This window comes from Pseudophryne corroboree, chromosome 1, assembly GCF_028390025.1.
Source record: "Pseudophryne corroboree isolate aPseCor3 chromosome 1, aPseCor3.hap2, whole genome shotgun sequence".
NCBI lineage: Eukaryota > Metazoa > Chordata > Amphibia > Anura > Myobatrachidae > Pseudophryne > Pseudophryne corroboree.
This window is the reverse complement of record NC_086444.1, coordinates 538,139,583-538,153,705: the sequence shown is the minus strand read 5'-3', so window position 1 is coordinate 538,153,705 and position 14,123 is coordinate 538,139,583. Positions and strand designations below refer to the sequence as shown.

Sequence of the window (14,123 nt, the reverse complement as noted above, 5' to 3'; positions counted from 1 at the left end):
TTTGGGATAATACTGCTACCGTCCCAATTGTGGAGGCACCCACTTCCAGAAAGAAAAACAATGGATATCTGGTCTATACATGAAGCAAAAGAAGGCTTATCTGCCTTCCAAGGACCAGGACTTGACAGCGTAGAATCTCTATATCAGTGTGATAGCAGCAACAATGGTATAGTCATGTTTAATGAACTTCTGGTCGTAATTGGTTAATCTGAGGAAATGTTGTGTGGCCTTGAGAATTGAAGGTTAAGGCCAGTTAGTGAAAGTGTCCACTTTTTCTGGATGCTTAATCAGTCCTGTTTCATAAACTACGTTGGCCTAGAAAGGCAATTGAGTCTGCTCAAAAACACAGTTTGCAGAATACCTTGTTGGACCCGAAATGGCGTAAGACCTCAGATGCATGTATTCAATGAGTAGAAAAATACTTGGAAAACAAAAGAATACTATGATTGGTTGGTAGTATGTCTCTCTCCACTTTATCACTCCACAAGGCTTAGTACAACTGCCCCATATTATCCTATAAAAGTGACATAAATAAATATTGATAATTATCACTAAAATCAAAACACCTCAATACAAATGTATAGATGCAGCTTGGAAGGTATTTAAGGCAGCTTCTTGTTAATTTAATTCTATATTTTAATATAGATATCCAAAAACAAATACAAACATGAATTTAGCTAATAAAACATGATAAATATGACCATAACGCTGAAGGTGTAATGTCTTCTTCTATTTTTTTTTAAATACATTTTAGGAAGCTGCAATTTAGACTCTACAACACTTACTGGACACAGTGCAAGAAATTGCACCTCCCAGCCAGCATCCGTGCACTGCAGCAAACGTTTGGAGGAATCTCTGTTTAATACCTTGAAAGGGACTGGAGAAGGAGAAACTAGAGGATTTGTACAAGAAGAATTCAGCCCTGTACAGAACGGAAAGAAAAGGCTTAAGCTCATTGGCAATGGGAAATCAGTAAGAATTTATACAGAATTAACAAACCATATATTGCGCATGGCTGCCCATCGCTGTGGTACAGTCGCCTCTGCCTGATTGACAGAGGCGGTCGATGGGCGGGAGGGGGTGAAACAGCGGCATTTGGCCGCCGTTTCGTGGGCGCGGTCGGGCCAATGCAGGCGTGGCCGGACCGTGCGGGGAGTGGCCCGCAGCGGCTTTGTGACATCACAGGCAGCCACTGCAGGCCGGGGAGCGAAGAGTAGCTCCCGTCCAGCACGCTAAAGCTGCGCTGGCCGGGAGCTACTCTTGAAGTGCAAAGGCGCCTTTGCACTTCTGCAGGGGGGGGGGGGCACTGACATGTGGGGCGGACTAGCCCTGTGCTGGGCATCCCCCTGCATGTCTGAGTTCATCATCGTAGCTGTGCTAAATTTAGCACAGCTACGATCAACTCGGAATGACCTCCCCATAGTCTCCATTTACTTCAGTACACTTCTCCTGTCAATGCTCCAACCTCTTAAAACCATTCAGGAAAAATTCTGGTGATTGGTCCTCAAACCAGTCCTGTACAGCAGTCATGACATCGTCATCAAATGCAAATGTCTTCCCATGAATGTGTTTCTTGAGCTTTGGAAAGAAAAAGAAGTCACTAGAGGCCAGGTCTGTTGAATAGGGGGGATGGTCAACCAATTTGAACCCTGCAGCATCAATGGAAGCCATTGCAATGCGATTCTTCTGAGCTAGCATGTTGTTTTTGTGGAACAGGACCCCATGTCGCAGTTTGCATTACCTCTTCTCCTTGATTGACTTGCAAACATTTGGAATGGGAAGTAGTAGTTACAAAGGTACTTTAAGAAAAGTTGGGGCCCATGTTTTGTCTCTGATCGGGCCCCCTCTTTTCCGGATATGCAGTAGATTCTGGCATTGTGCCAGAGTCTACTGTGCATGTGCAGGTCTCCAGGAACATGGCACTTGCGCTGCGTTCCCCAGGACATCTATTTTAAGCATGTGCGACTCATTGGAAAATGGCTGCGGTGGACATTTTCCCAGTAATTTTAGCAGCTCTGCAGCTAGCGCTGGGCCAGCTGAGTGGTAAGTATAATTAAATGGGTGCAGTGTGTGGGCCCCCAAGGACCCAGTGGTCAGTGTGCACCGCACACCTTGCACCCATTATAGATACACCAGTGAGTAGTCACCGTTTATAGTGGCTCCACGATCCATATAATCAACAAACACAATTCCATCCGTATTCCAAAAAACAGAGGCCCTCATTCCGAGTTGTTCGCTCGTTCTTTTTCATCGCATCGCAGTGAAAATCCGCTTAGTACGCATGCGCAAAGTTCGCACTGCGACTGCGCCAAGTAACTTTACTATGAAGAAAGTATTTTTACTCACGGCTTTTTCTTCGCTCCGGCGATCGTAATGTGATTGACAGGAAATGGGTGTTACTGGGCGGAAACACGGCGTTTCAGGGGCGTGTGGCTGAAAACGCTACCGTTTCCGGAAAAAACGCAGGAGTGGCCGGGGAAACGGTGGGAGTGCCTGGGCGAACGCTGGGTGTGTTTGTGACGTCAACCAGGAACGACAAGCACTGAACTGATCGCACAGGCAGAGTAAGTCTGGAGCTACTCTGAAACTGCTAAGTAGTTAGTAATCGCAATATTGCGAATACATCGGTCGCAATTTTAAGAAGCTAAGATACACTCCCAGTAGGCGGCGGCTTAGCGTGTGTAACTCTGCTAAATTCGCCTTGCGACCGATCAACTCGGAATGAGGGCCAGAGGCCGTGATTTTGTCAGCCGATGGCAGAACTCAACAGTGTTTTGGTGGAAGGCAGGTCTAGTATTTGTCATGATCCTGACTGTATTTCTCATATTCTGGGGCTTACCTCAGCATATGCTGTAACTTACATCTGTTTAGCTCAGCATGAAGACTGCAAATTTGTGTTTGCTTCCCTTGATTAACCGCCTGAGTAGGAATTCCTCTAAGTAATCAGTAATCAGCAGTGTGCAGCATTTTGATTCTTCACTGTGTTCAGCATTCTGGCGTTTAGGCCTAAAAGTCATCATCCTCTGTTCATTTGTAGAAGTTCAGGCTTCAGTGTTTTTTCGGCCAACTAGGCCTCACTCCACATCCGTTTCCACTGCATGCTCTGTCTTTTCGACTCTGAAGCAAAGTGGTGAATCTACGTCTCGTCTGTTGTCAAGATTCATTTCAAAAACCTGGTTGGATTTGCACAATAGGTGGCCAAATTACACTCGCCTACTGTATCACCCTCATCCGCTTCTGATCAGGCTTCAACATTCTCGGAACCTATCTCGCTTACATTTGTGCAGCCCCAATTTTCCAATCAATATGGCTTGATATCGGATAGATGAAATGCTGGTAACCTCACTTCCACAGGCCTTCCACTTCTGGCACCATTTTCGGATGACTGCCTTCCACATCTGAATTCACTGCACTATATGATCTAGCAGACTCCCCTAATGTGTCATTCACCTAATGTGTATTTCAGTATTCTCAATTTTTCAACTTTTAGCAATGTTCTTCAATTTATTATTAAATCTCTGCAAAAATAAAATAAGAATTGTACTGTAATGTCGGGCCCCGCTGGACTCAATGGCCTGTGTGCACCGCACACCTTGCACCCATTATAGAAATGCCTATGCTTCATAGGGTACTGAATAGTTAGCAAATGGAATACATGACTTGCTATAACAAATTGTTTAGTAAACTCTGTGGCAGCTGTGGACATCTCACCATCAACTGATACTTTCATTCTCTGTTTAACTAATGGAGGTATTAGGAATTGTACCTGATTATCACACTTCTGACCACAACAGGTCACTATTTGTTACTGCACTTAGTTTTGTCCTTATCCAAGATGGCCAGTCTTATTTCAGTGGAATCCATCTTGGATCTTGTTTCTTGTTTGGGCCTATAAATAGGCACTTCCTGAGTTAAAACATGCTTGAGTATTCTGATTGCTCAGCTCCATCCTGTTACTTCTTCATGCTTACTTTGATTACCTGAGATGATCTACTGGTGTACCAATGTTGGTATACATCTGACCACCTGATTGGATACTGACCAGATCTACATCTGCTTGTTCAGCTCCTGAATATTCGGCGACTTGTATACATTCTGTCAGCTACTGGACTTCAGGTGCGTCACCAGGGACATGACTCACTCACTCAGTTTAACATTACTCCTCTGTGTTAGGAAATATTATTCTTTGTGAGATGCCTGTTAAAATGGCTCTTAGGAGCCTTGCTTATTCCTTGATTCTACCAAAAACCTAGGCTACAGTATGTCCTCATACATAAAAATAACACTTGAGCAAAGTTTCCTCAGACCGTATTCCTTTTCAGCAGGTGCTGTTTTTTTTGTGTGGGAAAGAAGGACATGGGCATAGATTTCAGGTCCTAAAGAGCATTACCATAAAAAAAGAACCATCTAACATGAGTATCATAACTTTTGAGACCATATTAAAGGGGTAACCATCTTAAAACTCTACCTGCATGTGACTTATACAGGGCCAGTGCAAGGCTTCTCGGCACCCTAGGTAAAACTTCTGCCTGCTGCCTTTTCCCTCACACACACACTACCCACATCCCTCACACTACCCACACCCACCCGCCCCCCAGGTAGAAGTTCCATAGCTGTCAAATAGAAACCATCCCCTAAAAAAAATATATGTAAAAAAAACAAACACGCTTACTGACACAGATTCCACTGACACACACTTACTGACACAGGCACCCCCTAACTGACATAGACACTAGTTACTGGCAGATACCACTTACTGACAAATACCCCTGACACAACTTACTGACACAAACACACTACACAGACACCGCTTACAGAAACAAAGACATCACTTACTGACACGCACTACACAGATACCACTTACTGACACACACACACATACACCACATACTGGCACACACACACTACACAGACACCATTTACCAACACAAACACCACTTACTGACACACACTACACAGATACTACTTACTGACACAAACACTACACACAGACACCACTTAACCAACACAAACACACTCAAACACTGCTTACTGACACACACTACACAGATACCACTTACTGACACACACTACACAGACACCACTTACCGACCCAAACGCACAGACAACACTTACTGACACAAACACTACTTACTCACACACACACTACTTACTGACACACACACACACACACACACACACACACACACACACACACACACACACCACTTACTGACACAAACACACACAGACACCACTTACTGACACAAATGCACAGACATAACTTACTGACACAAATGCACATACTACACAGATACCACTTTCTGACATGAACGCACAGACACCACTTACTGACACAAATGCACATACTACACAGATACCACTTTCTGACACCACTTACAGAAACACACTACACAGACACCACTTACACACACAAACTACACAGACACCACTTACACACACAAACTACACAGACAGCACTTACTGACACAAACACACACACCACTTACTGACACAAATGCACATAGACACCACTTACTGACACACACACACACACACACACACACACACACACACACACTACATAGACACCAGTTACTGACAAGAATGCAGACACCACTTACTTACACAAACACACACAGACACCACTTACTGACACAATCACACTACACAGACACTACTTACTGACACGCACACAGACACCACTTACTGAAATAAGGTGAGAGGGTAACTCCCGGGTGTCCGCTGCTTCTCGCAGGTGTCAGCCCGCTCTACCATCCACGTACCAGGCTGTCATCTTCTCAGTGCAGCCTCCTCCTCCATGCCCTTTCCTGCTAGTGTTGGTCTTACTATTGTGGCAGCAGGCAGGGGCTGGGTTCTCTGGGACACCCCCTTATATAGCCTTGCCTGACTCTGAAATAGACTGGCGCAGCGGAGCGGGGACAGGAAGGAACCTCTCCTGCGCAGTGTATACCCCCTCTTGCTGCATAACGCCGGCGCTGTTCGTGAGACTCAACACTAATCTGAGCTGTGGTCAGGTGTCTGTGCTGGACAGCAGTGTACAGCAAGCGAATGGCAAATACCCCCTGGGTGCTGCAGCAACTCGTGTATAATGGCATCTGATGTAACAGAGGCAAGAGCAGGGTGCTGATGGGTCACCAGGTCTGTTTCTGCCTGTCAAGCTGAGCTCAATGCTGACAGAGGTGGCTAGCAGGAGATGAAAGACTATGCGGCCCCCTCAGGTACGGCCGCCCTTAGGCAGCTGCCTAAAGCTGCCTAATGGAAGTGCCGGCCCTGGACTTATAATCTCATCTGTATCAAAGCTTCTGTTTCTTTCCAGAGGTAAATTCTATCTGGCACAGGTCTTTATATGGATACAGAGAAATTGAAGGCAATAGAAAATGTGCCCCAACCAACGATTTTTAGTCTTTTACAATTATTATAAGTAGCTTGTCAGATGCTACTCCACTCTTAAAAGTCTTCCAGTCCCACGGTGTAGCATATTGAGGCAACGCTAACATCCGATCAGCATAAAAAAACCTTCCTATCAGTACCTGTCCTCAACCAACCAGATCTTAACCTGCTATTGTACTTGGAAGCTGATGCTGGAGACGGTCTTCTGGAACGTTATACCCTTTACTCCTCAAAAACATTCTCTTTAACAGAGAAAATATATACTATACTGTAGGAGACAAAGAATTGTTAGCAATCAAGCTAGCTTTAGAATTGTGGAAACATCTCCTTAAAGTACACCAACTTGCCAGTCATTATTTTTTATTTTCAGGGAGCACTGCTGGCAACAGGCTCCCTGCATCGTGGGACTAAGGGGAGAGAAGCAGACCTACTTGAATGATAGGCTCTGCTTCTTAGGCTACTGGACACCATTAGCTCCAGAGGGTCGGAACGCAGGTCTCACCCTCGCCGTTCGTCCCGGAGCCGCACCGCCTTCCTCCTCACAGAGCCGGAAGATAGAAGCCGGGTGAGTATTAAGAAGACTTCACAGGCGGCAGAAGACTTCAGCTCTTCACTGAGGTAACGTTATCGCTGCGCGCCATTGCTCCCACACAGACACACACAGCGGGCACTGTAAGGGTGCAGGGCGCAGGCAGGGCCGGTTCTTGCCCTTGCGGCGCCCCGGGCAAAAGTTAGGGGCGTGGCTTAACATGGGAGCGTGGTCAGTCACGCCCCCCATTTGTAGCGCCGCTGGAAAAAAAAAAAAGTATACTTACTGTACCCCGCTCCTGTTTCCAGACCCTGCAGACCGGCGCCGCTCTTCTCCTCGGATCTATGGGAGAGACGTCAGTCATGACGTCTCTCCCATAGCACAGCATAAGCGCTAGAGGTCAATTATGACCCCTAGCGTCTATGCCACAATGCTGTGCGGTGCGCGATGACGTCATCGCGCACCGCACACCAAAGGTCCTCTCCATGAAGGGAAACTAGACGCTTAGCGTCTGATTCCCTTCAGAGCGGGGGAGGACCAGCGCCACGAAGGGAAACCAGACGCATAGCGTCTGGTTCCCTTCTCACAGCGGGAGGGGGGGCACAGCGGGGGGACACTGCTGGGGCGCACACTGACAGTGGAGGATCTTGCCATGGTGCGGCGCCCTCCGGATGGCGCCGGCGCCCTCCAGAAGGCGGCGCCCTGGGCAAAAGTCCTGCTTGCCCGTGGCAAGATCCGCCACTGGGCGCAGGGGGGGGGCGCCCTGGGCAGCAATAAAAACCTCTAGGGAAACTGGCATATAAAGTAGATACTGCGGAGGCAGTATATTAATTAACCCCCACCAGTATAAATAATTTGAGCGGGACCGAAGCCTGCCGGTGAGGGGGCGGGGCTTGGTCCTCCAGCACTAACTAGCGCCATTTTTTCCACAGCACACTGCAGAGAAGCTGGCTCCCCGGACTCTCCCCTGCGGAACAAGGTTACAGAGGGCAAAAAAGAGGGGGGGCACATTTAATTGGCGCAGTGAGTGTATTTATATATTTATATAAAAGCGCTGTACTAACTGGGATTTTATTCCAGTGTCAGGTGGTGCTGGGTGTGTGCTGGCATACTCTCTCTCTGTCTCTCCAAAGGGCCTTATTGGGGGACTATCTCCATATAGATATATCCCTGAGTGTGTGGGAGTGTCGGTACGTGTGTGTCGGCATGTCTGAAGCGGAAGGCTCATCTAAGGAGGAGGTGGAGCAGATGATTGTGGTGTCTCCGTCAACTACGATGATGCGAGGTTACACCCAAGGGTGGCCAAAAGTATTCATTATATGATTATTGCAATAAAAGATGTTTTACATATCACAGATGACCCCTCTGTCCCTGACACGAGGGTATGCATGTTTAAGGAAAAGAAACCTGAGGTAACCTTTCCCCCATCTTATGAGCTGAACGCGTTATTGGAAAAAGCTTAGGAAACTCCAGACAAAAAACTGCAGATTCCCAAGAGGATTCTTATGGCGTATCCTTTCCCTGCACAGGACAGGGTACGGTGGGAATCCTCGCCCAGGGTGGACAAGGCTTTAACGCGCTTGTCCAAGAAGGTGGCGCTACCGTCTCCAGACACGGTGGCCCTCAAGGATCCTGCTGATCGCAGACAGGAAACTACCTTAAAATCAATTTATTCACATACGGGTGCTTTGCTCAGACCGGCAATAGCATCGGCTTGGGTTTGTAGTGCGGTAGCAGCTTGGACAGATACCTTGTCAGCTGACATTGATACCCTAGATAGGGATACCATTTTATTGACCTTAGGTCACATTAAAGACGCAATCTTATATATGAGAGACGCTCAGAGAGACGTTGGGCTACTAGGTTCAAGAGCCAATGCCATGGCGATTTCTGCTAGGCGAGCCCTGTGGACCCGCCAATGGACGGGTGATGCCGACTCAAAGAGGCATATGGAAGTTTTGCCTTATAAGGGTGAGGTGTTATTTGGGGAAGGTCTCGCGGACCTGGTTTCCACAGCTACCACAGGTAAATCTACTTTTTTGCCTTATGTTCCCCCACAGCAAAAGAAAACACCACAATATCAGATGCAGTCCTTTCGGTCGCATAAATCCAGAAGAGGTCGGGGCTCTTCCTTCCTCGCCAGAGGTAAGGGTAAAGGGAAAAGAATGCCTGCCACAGCTAGTTCCCAGGAGCAGAAGTCCTCCCCGGCTTCTACTAAATCCACCGCATGACGCTGAGGCTCCACTGAGGGAGTCCGCGCCGGTGGGGCACGTCTTCGACTCTTCAGCCACGTCTGGGTTTAGTCAGACGGGGATCCTTGGGCGATGGAAATTGTATCCCAGGGCTACAAGCTGGAATTCGAAGAGGTGCCTCCACGCCGATTTTTCAAATTGGCTTTACCAGCTTCTCCGCCAGAAAGGGAGATAGTTTTAGCTGCAATTCAAAAGCTGTGTCAACAGCAAGTGATTGTCAAGGTTCCCCTAGTTCAACAGGGGAAGGGGTACTATTCAACCCTGTTTGTGGTTCCGAAACCAGATGGCTCGGTCAGACCCATTCTAAATCTAAATTCCCTAAACCTGTACATGCAAAAGTTCAAATTCAAGATGGAATCGCTCCGGGCAGTTATCTCCAGCCTGGAAGGGGGGGATTTTATGGTGTCATTGGACATAAAGGATGCATACCTTCATGTCCCCATATATCCCCCTCATCAGGCGTACCTGAGATTCGCGGTACAGGGCTGTCATTACCAGTTTCAGACGTTGCCGTTTAGGCTTTCCACGGCCCCGAGGATTTTCACCAAGGTAATGGCGGAAATTATGGTGCTCCTGCGCAGGCAGGGAGTCACAATTATCCCATACTTGGACAATCTTCTGATAAAAGCGAGATCGAGAGAACAGTTGCTGAAAAGCGTGTCGCTCTCCCTGAGAGTGCTCCAGCAGCATGGCTGGATTCTAAATCTACCAAAGTCACAGTTGGTTCCAACGACTCGGCTATCATTCCTGGGCATGATTATGGACACAGAACAAAAGAGGGTTTTTCTCCCGATGGAAAAAGCCCAGGAACTCCAGAACATGGTCAGAGACCTGTTAAAACCGAACAGAGTGTCAGTTCATCAATGCACTCGAGTAATGGGAAAAATGGTGGCGACCTACGAGGCGATCCCCTTCGGCAGGTTTTATGCGAGGATGTTTCAATGGGACCTTCTGGACAAGTGGTCCGGGTCCCATCTTCAAATTCATCAGAAGACAAGCCTGTCCCCCAGGGCCAGGGCGCCTCTCCTGTGGTGGCTGCAGAGTGCTCACCTTCTAAAGGGTCGCAGGTTTGGCATTCAGGACTGGGTTCTGGTGACCACGGACGCGAGCCTCCGAGGAAGGGGAGCAGTCACACAAGGAAGAAATTTTCAGGGACTATGGTCGAGCCAGGAGGCTTGTCTACACATCAACATTCTAGAATTAAGGGCCATCTACAATGGCCTACGACAAGCGGAGAATCTTCTTCGCGACCTACCGGTTCTGATTCAATCAGACAACGTCACAGCCATGGCTCATGTAAACCGCCAAGGCGGGACAAGGAGCAGAGTGGCAATGGCGGAAGCCACCAGGATTCTTCGCTGGGCAGAAAATCACGTAAGCGCTCTGTCAGCAGTCTTCATTCCGGGAGTGGACAACTTGGAAGCAGACTTCCTCAGCAGACATGATCTCCATTCAGGAGAGTAGGGACTTCATCAAGAAGTTTTTGCAGAGATAACAAGTCGTTGGGGACTTCCTCAAATAGGCATGATGGTGTCCCGCCTCAACAAGAAGCTTCGGAGATATTGTGCCAGGTCAAGGGACCCTCAGGCAGTAGCGGTAGACGCCCTGGTGACACCGTGGGTGTTTCAGTCGGTCTATGTGTTCCCTCCTCTTCCTCTCATCTCAAAAATATTGAGAATCATAAGACGAAAAAGAGTTCGGACAATACTCATTGTTCCAGATTGGCCTCGAAGGGCCTGGTATTCAGATCTTCAGGAGATGCTCACAGAAGATCCATGGCCTCTTCCTCTCAGGGAGGACCTGTTGCAGCAGGGGCCCTGCGTATTCCAAGACTTACCGCGGTTACGTTTGACAGCATGGCAGTTGAACACCGAATCCTAGCTAGGAAAGGTATTCCGGAGGAAGTCATCCCTACTCTGATAAAGGCTAGGAAGGAGGTGACGGCGAAACATTATCACCGTATCTGGAGGAAGTATGTATCTTGGTGTGAAGCCAAGAATGCTCCATCGGAAGATTTCCATCTGGGCCGTTTTCTCCACTTTCTACAGACAGGAGTGGATATGGGCCTAAAGTTAGGCTCCATTAAGGTACAGATTTCGGCCATATCTATATTATTTCAGAAGGAATTGGCTTCTCTCCCAGAAGTCCAGACTTTTGTGAAGGGAGTGCTGCATATCCAGCCTCCTTTTGTGCCCCCAGTAGCACCTTGGGACCTTAACGTGGTGTTACAGTTCTTAAAATCTCACTGGTTTGAACCTCTTCAAACAGTTGAATTAAAATTTCTCACTTGGAAGGTGGTCATGTTGTTGGCCTTGGCATCTGCAAGGTGGGTATCCAAATTGGCGGCTTTGTCTCACAAAAGCCCCTATCTGATTTTCCATGTGGATAGATCAGAGTTGAGGATGCGTCCTCAATTTTTGCCTAAGGTGGTTTCATCGTTTCATATGAACCAACCTATTGTGGTGCCGGTGACTACGGGGAACTTGGAGGATTCCAAGTCCCTGCATGTAGTCAGGGCCTTAAAAATTTATGTAGCCAGGACGGCTCGGATTAGGAAAACAGAGGCACTGTTTGTCCTGTATGCGGCCAATAAGATTGGCGCTCCTGCTTCTAAGCAGACTATTGCTCGCTGGATCTGTAACACGATTCAGCAGGCTAATTCTACGGCTGGATTGCCGTTACCAAATTCGGTAAAAGCCCATTCTACTAGGAAGGTGGGCTCTTCTTGGGCGGCTGCCCGAGGCGTCTCGGCGTTACAGCTTTGCCGAGCAGCTACTTGGTCGGGTTCAAACACCATTGCAAAATTCTACAAGTTTGATACCCTGGACCTCATGTTTGCTCAATCGGTGCTGCAGAGTCATCCGCACTCTCCCGCCCGGTTTGGAGCTTTGGTATAATCCCCATGGTCCTTACGGAGTCCCCAGCATCCTCTAGGACGTAAGAGAAAATAAGATTTTAAACCTACCGGTAAATCTTTTTCTCCTAGTCCGTAGAGGATGCTGGGCGCCCGTCCCAGTGCGGACATATTTCTGCAAGGCTTGTATATAGTTGTTGCTTACATAAGGGTTATGTTACAGTTAAGATCAGTCTTTGGCTGATGCTGTTTTGTTCATACTGTTAACTGGTTGCGTATATTCCAGGTTATACGGTGTGGATGGTGTGGGCTGGTATGAATCTTGCCCTTAGATTAACAAAAATTCTTTCCTCGTACTGTCCGCGTCCTCTGGGCACAGTTTCTCTAACCGAGGTCTGGAGGAGGGGCATAGAGGGAGGAGCCAGTGCACACCCATTCTAAAGTCTAAAGAGTGCCCATGTCTCCTGCGGAGCCCGTCTATACCCCATGGTCCTCTACGGACTAGGAGAAAAAGATTTACCGGTAGGTTTAAAATCTTATTTTTTCACAGCTCCTAGTAACACGCATGTGAGCATACCTGTGTGTCCCAGTTACACGCATGTGAGCATACCTGTGTGTATTGTTTATTTTCATTTTTTTTTTTTAAAAAGCAGCCCTTTAGATGTTTTAGCATCCCCTCCTGAGCCCCTACAGCAGGCCCGGATGGGGCAAGTTAAGTTCGGGTGGGTTCGGTACAGTACTAAGCAGGATTGTGCAGTGAATTTTTTGTTATTCATCCCCTGCCCCAGTGGAGCTTACCACTCTACAGTCGAAAATCAATTCATACTATAAGTAGGACTGTGGGAGAAAGCAATACTAACCTCTGGCAAGCCAGAAATGTTCCTGGTTGTAAGCCACCATGAGACTCCATAGTGGGCCTTGGCCCTCATTCCGAGTTGTTCGCTCGCAAGCTGCTTTTAGCAGCTTTACACACGCTAAGCCGCCGCCTACTGGGAGTGAATCTTAGCTTCTTAAAATTGCGAACGAAAGATTCTCAAAATTGCGATTACACACCTCTTAGCAGTTTCTGAGTAGCTTCAAACTTACTCGGCATCTGCGATCAGTTCAGTGCTTGTCGTTCCTGGTTTGACGTCACAAACACACCCAGCGTTCGCCCAGACACTCCTCCGTTTCTCCAGCCACTCCCGCGTTTTTCCCAGAAACGGTAGCGTTTTTTCGCACACCCATAAAACGGCCAGTTTCCGCCCAGAAACACCCACTTCCTGTCAATCACATTACGATCACCAGAATGAAGAAAAAACCGTGAGTAAAATTCCTAACTGCATAGCAAATTTACTTGGCGCAGTCGCACTGCGGACATTGCGCATGCGCACTAAGCGGGAAATTGCGGCGATGCGAAAAAATTTACCGAGCGAACAACTCGGAATGAGGGCCCTTATTCAGTAACTGTTTGTGCCTCACAGGAGCTCCTGGTCAATCTAGTGTTGCAGTGCAATGGAAAGCTGATGCAATGCAAGATCACTGAAACTCTGTTCTTCTAACACCGCAAGCTCTTGCGATAACCCTATGCAGCCCTTAGGAAAAGAAGATCCCTGTACAACAAATGCACATCTTCTAAATAAATAATCCCAAAATGTGGAACATCAATAATAATTCAAAATTAAGGTTAACTAATTGGAGCAATTTGAGCGCGTCGTTAACATGAAATAATTGAGAAGAACCTCTCTCTAATGCTCTGGCAGAAAATCTCACTTTTACCTCTCTGGCAGTTGCGCTGGATTATGATTCAGTCTCTTCTGAGTCACACTGACTTTGGCCACAAATGTGGTCTCTCCCCACTTTTAAAAAAAAAATTTCGTCAAAATAGCAATTTCCATTTCCACCTTTGCGGCTATGTTTTCACAAATCTGTGATGTTAAAGCTTGTTTCATATCTGCTCTAGGCTTTAATTTAAACCTAGGATCAAGTACAGCAGCACCCTGGATTTATACAGCATAAGTCAGCACCCCCGGAGAATTACACAGCACAGCAGACAGGCAACAGCACCCCTGGACTTAAACAGCAGTGGGGCAGCACCCCTGGACTGATAGGGCAG

At 47.5% G+C, this 14,123-nt stretch overlaps 1 protein-coding gene across 1 annotated transcript in view; it reads left to right on the top strand.

Moving 5' to 3' along the window:
* FREM1 (FRAS1 related extracellular matrix 1) overlaps positions 1 to 14,123 on the top strand; it is a 326,722-nt gene that overhangs the window by 257,214 nt on the left and 55,385 nt on the right. Inside the window, exon 30 of the mRNA XM_063914068.1 lies at positions 755 to 972. Coding sequence (XP_063770138.1) covers positions 755 to 972 — 218 coding nt within the window. The remainder of the gene's footprint in view (positions 1 to 754; positions 973 to 14,123) is intronic.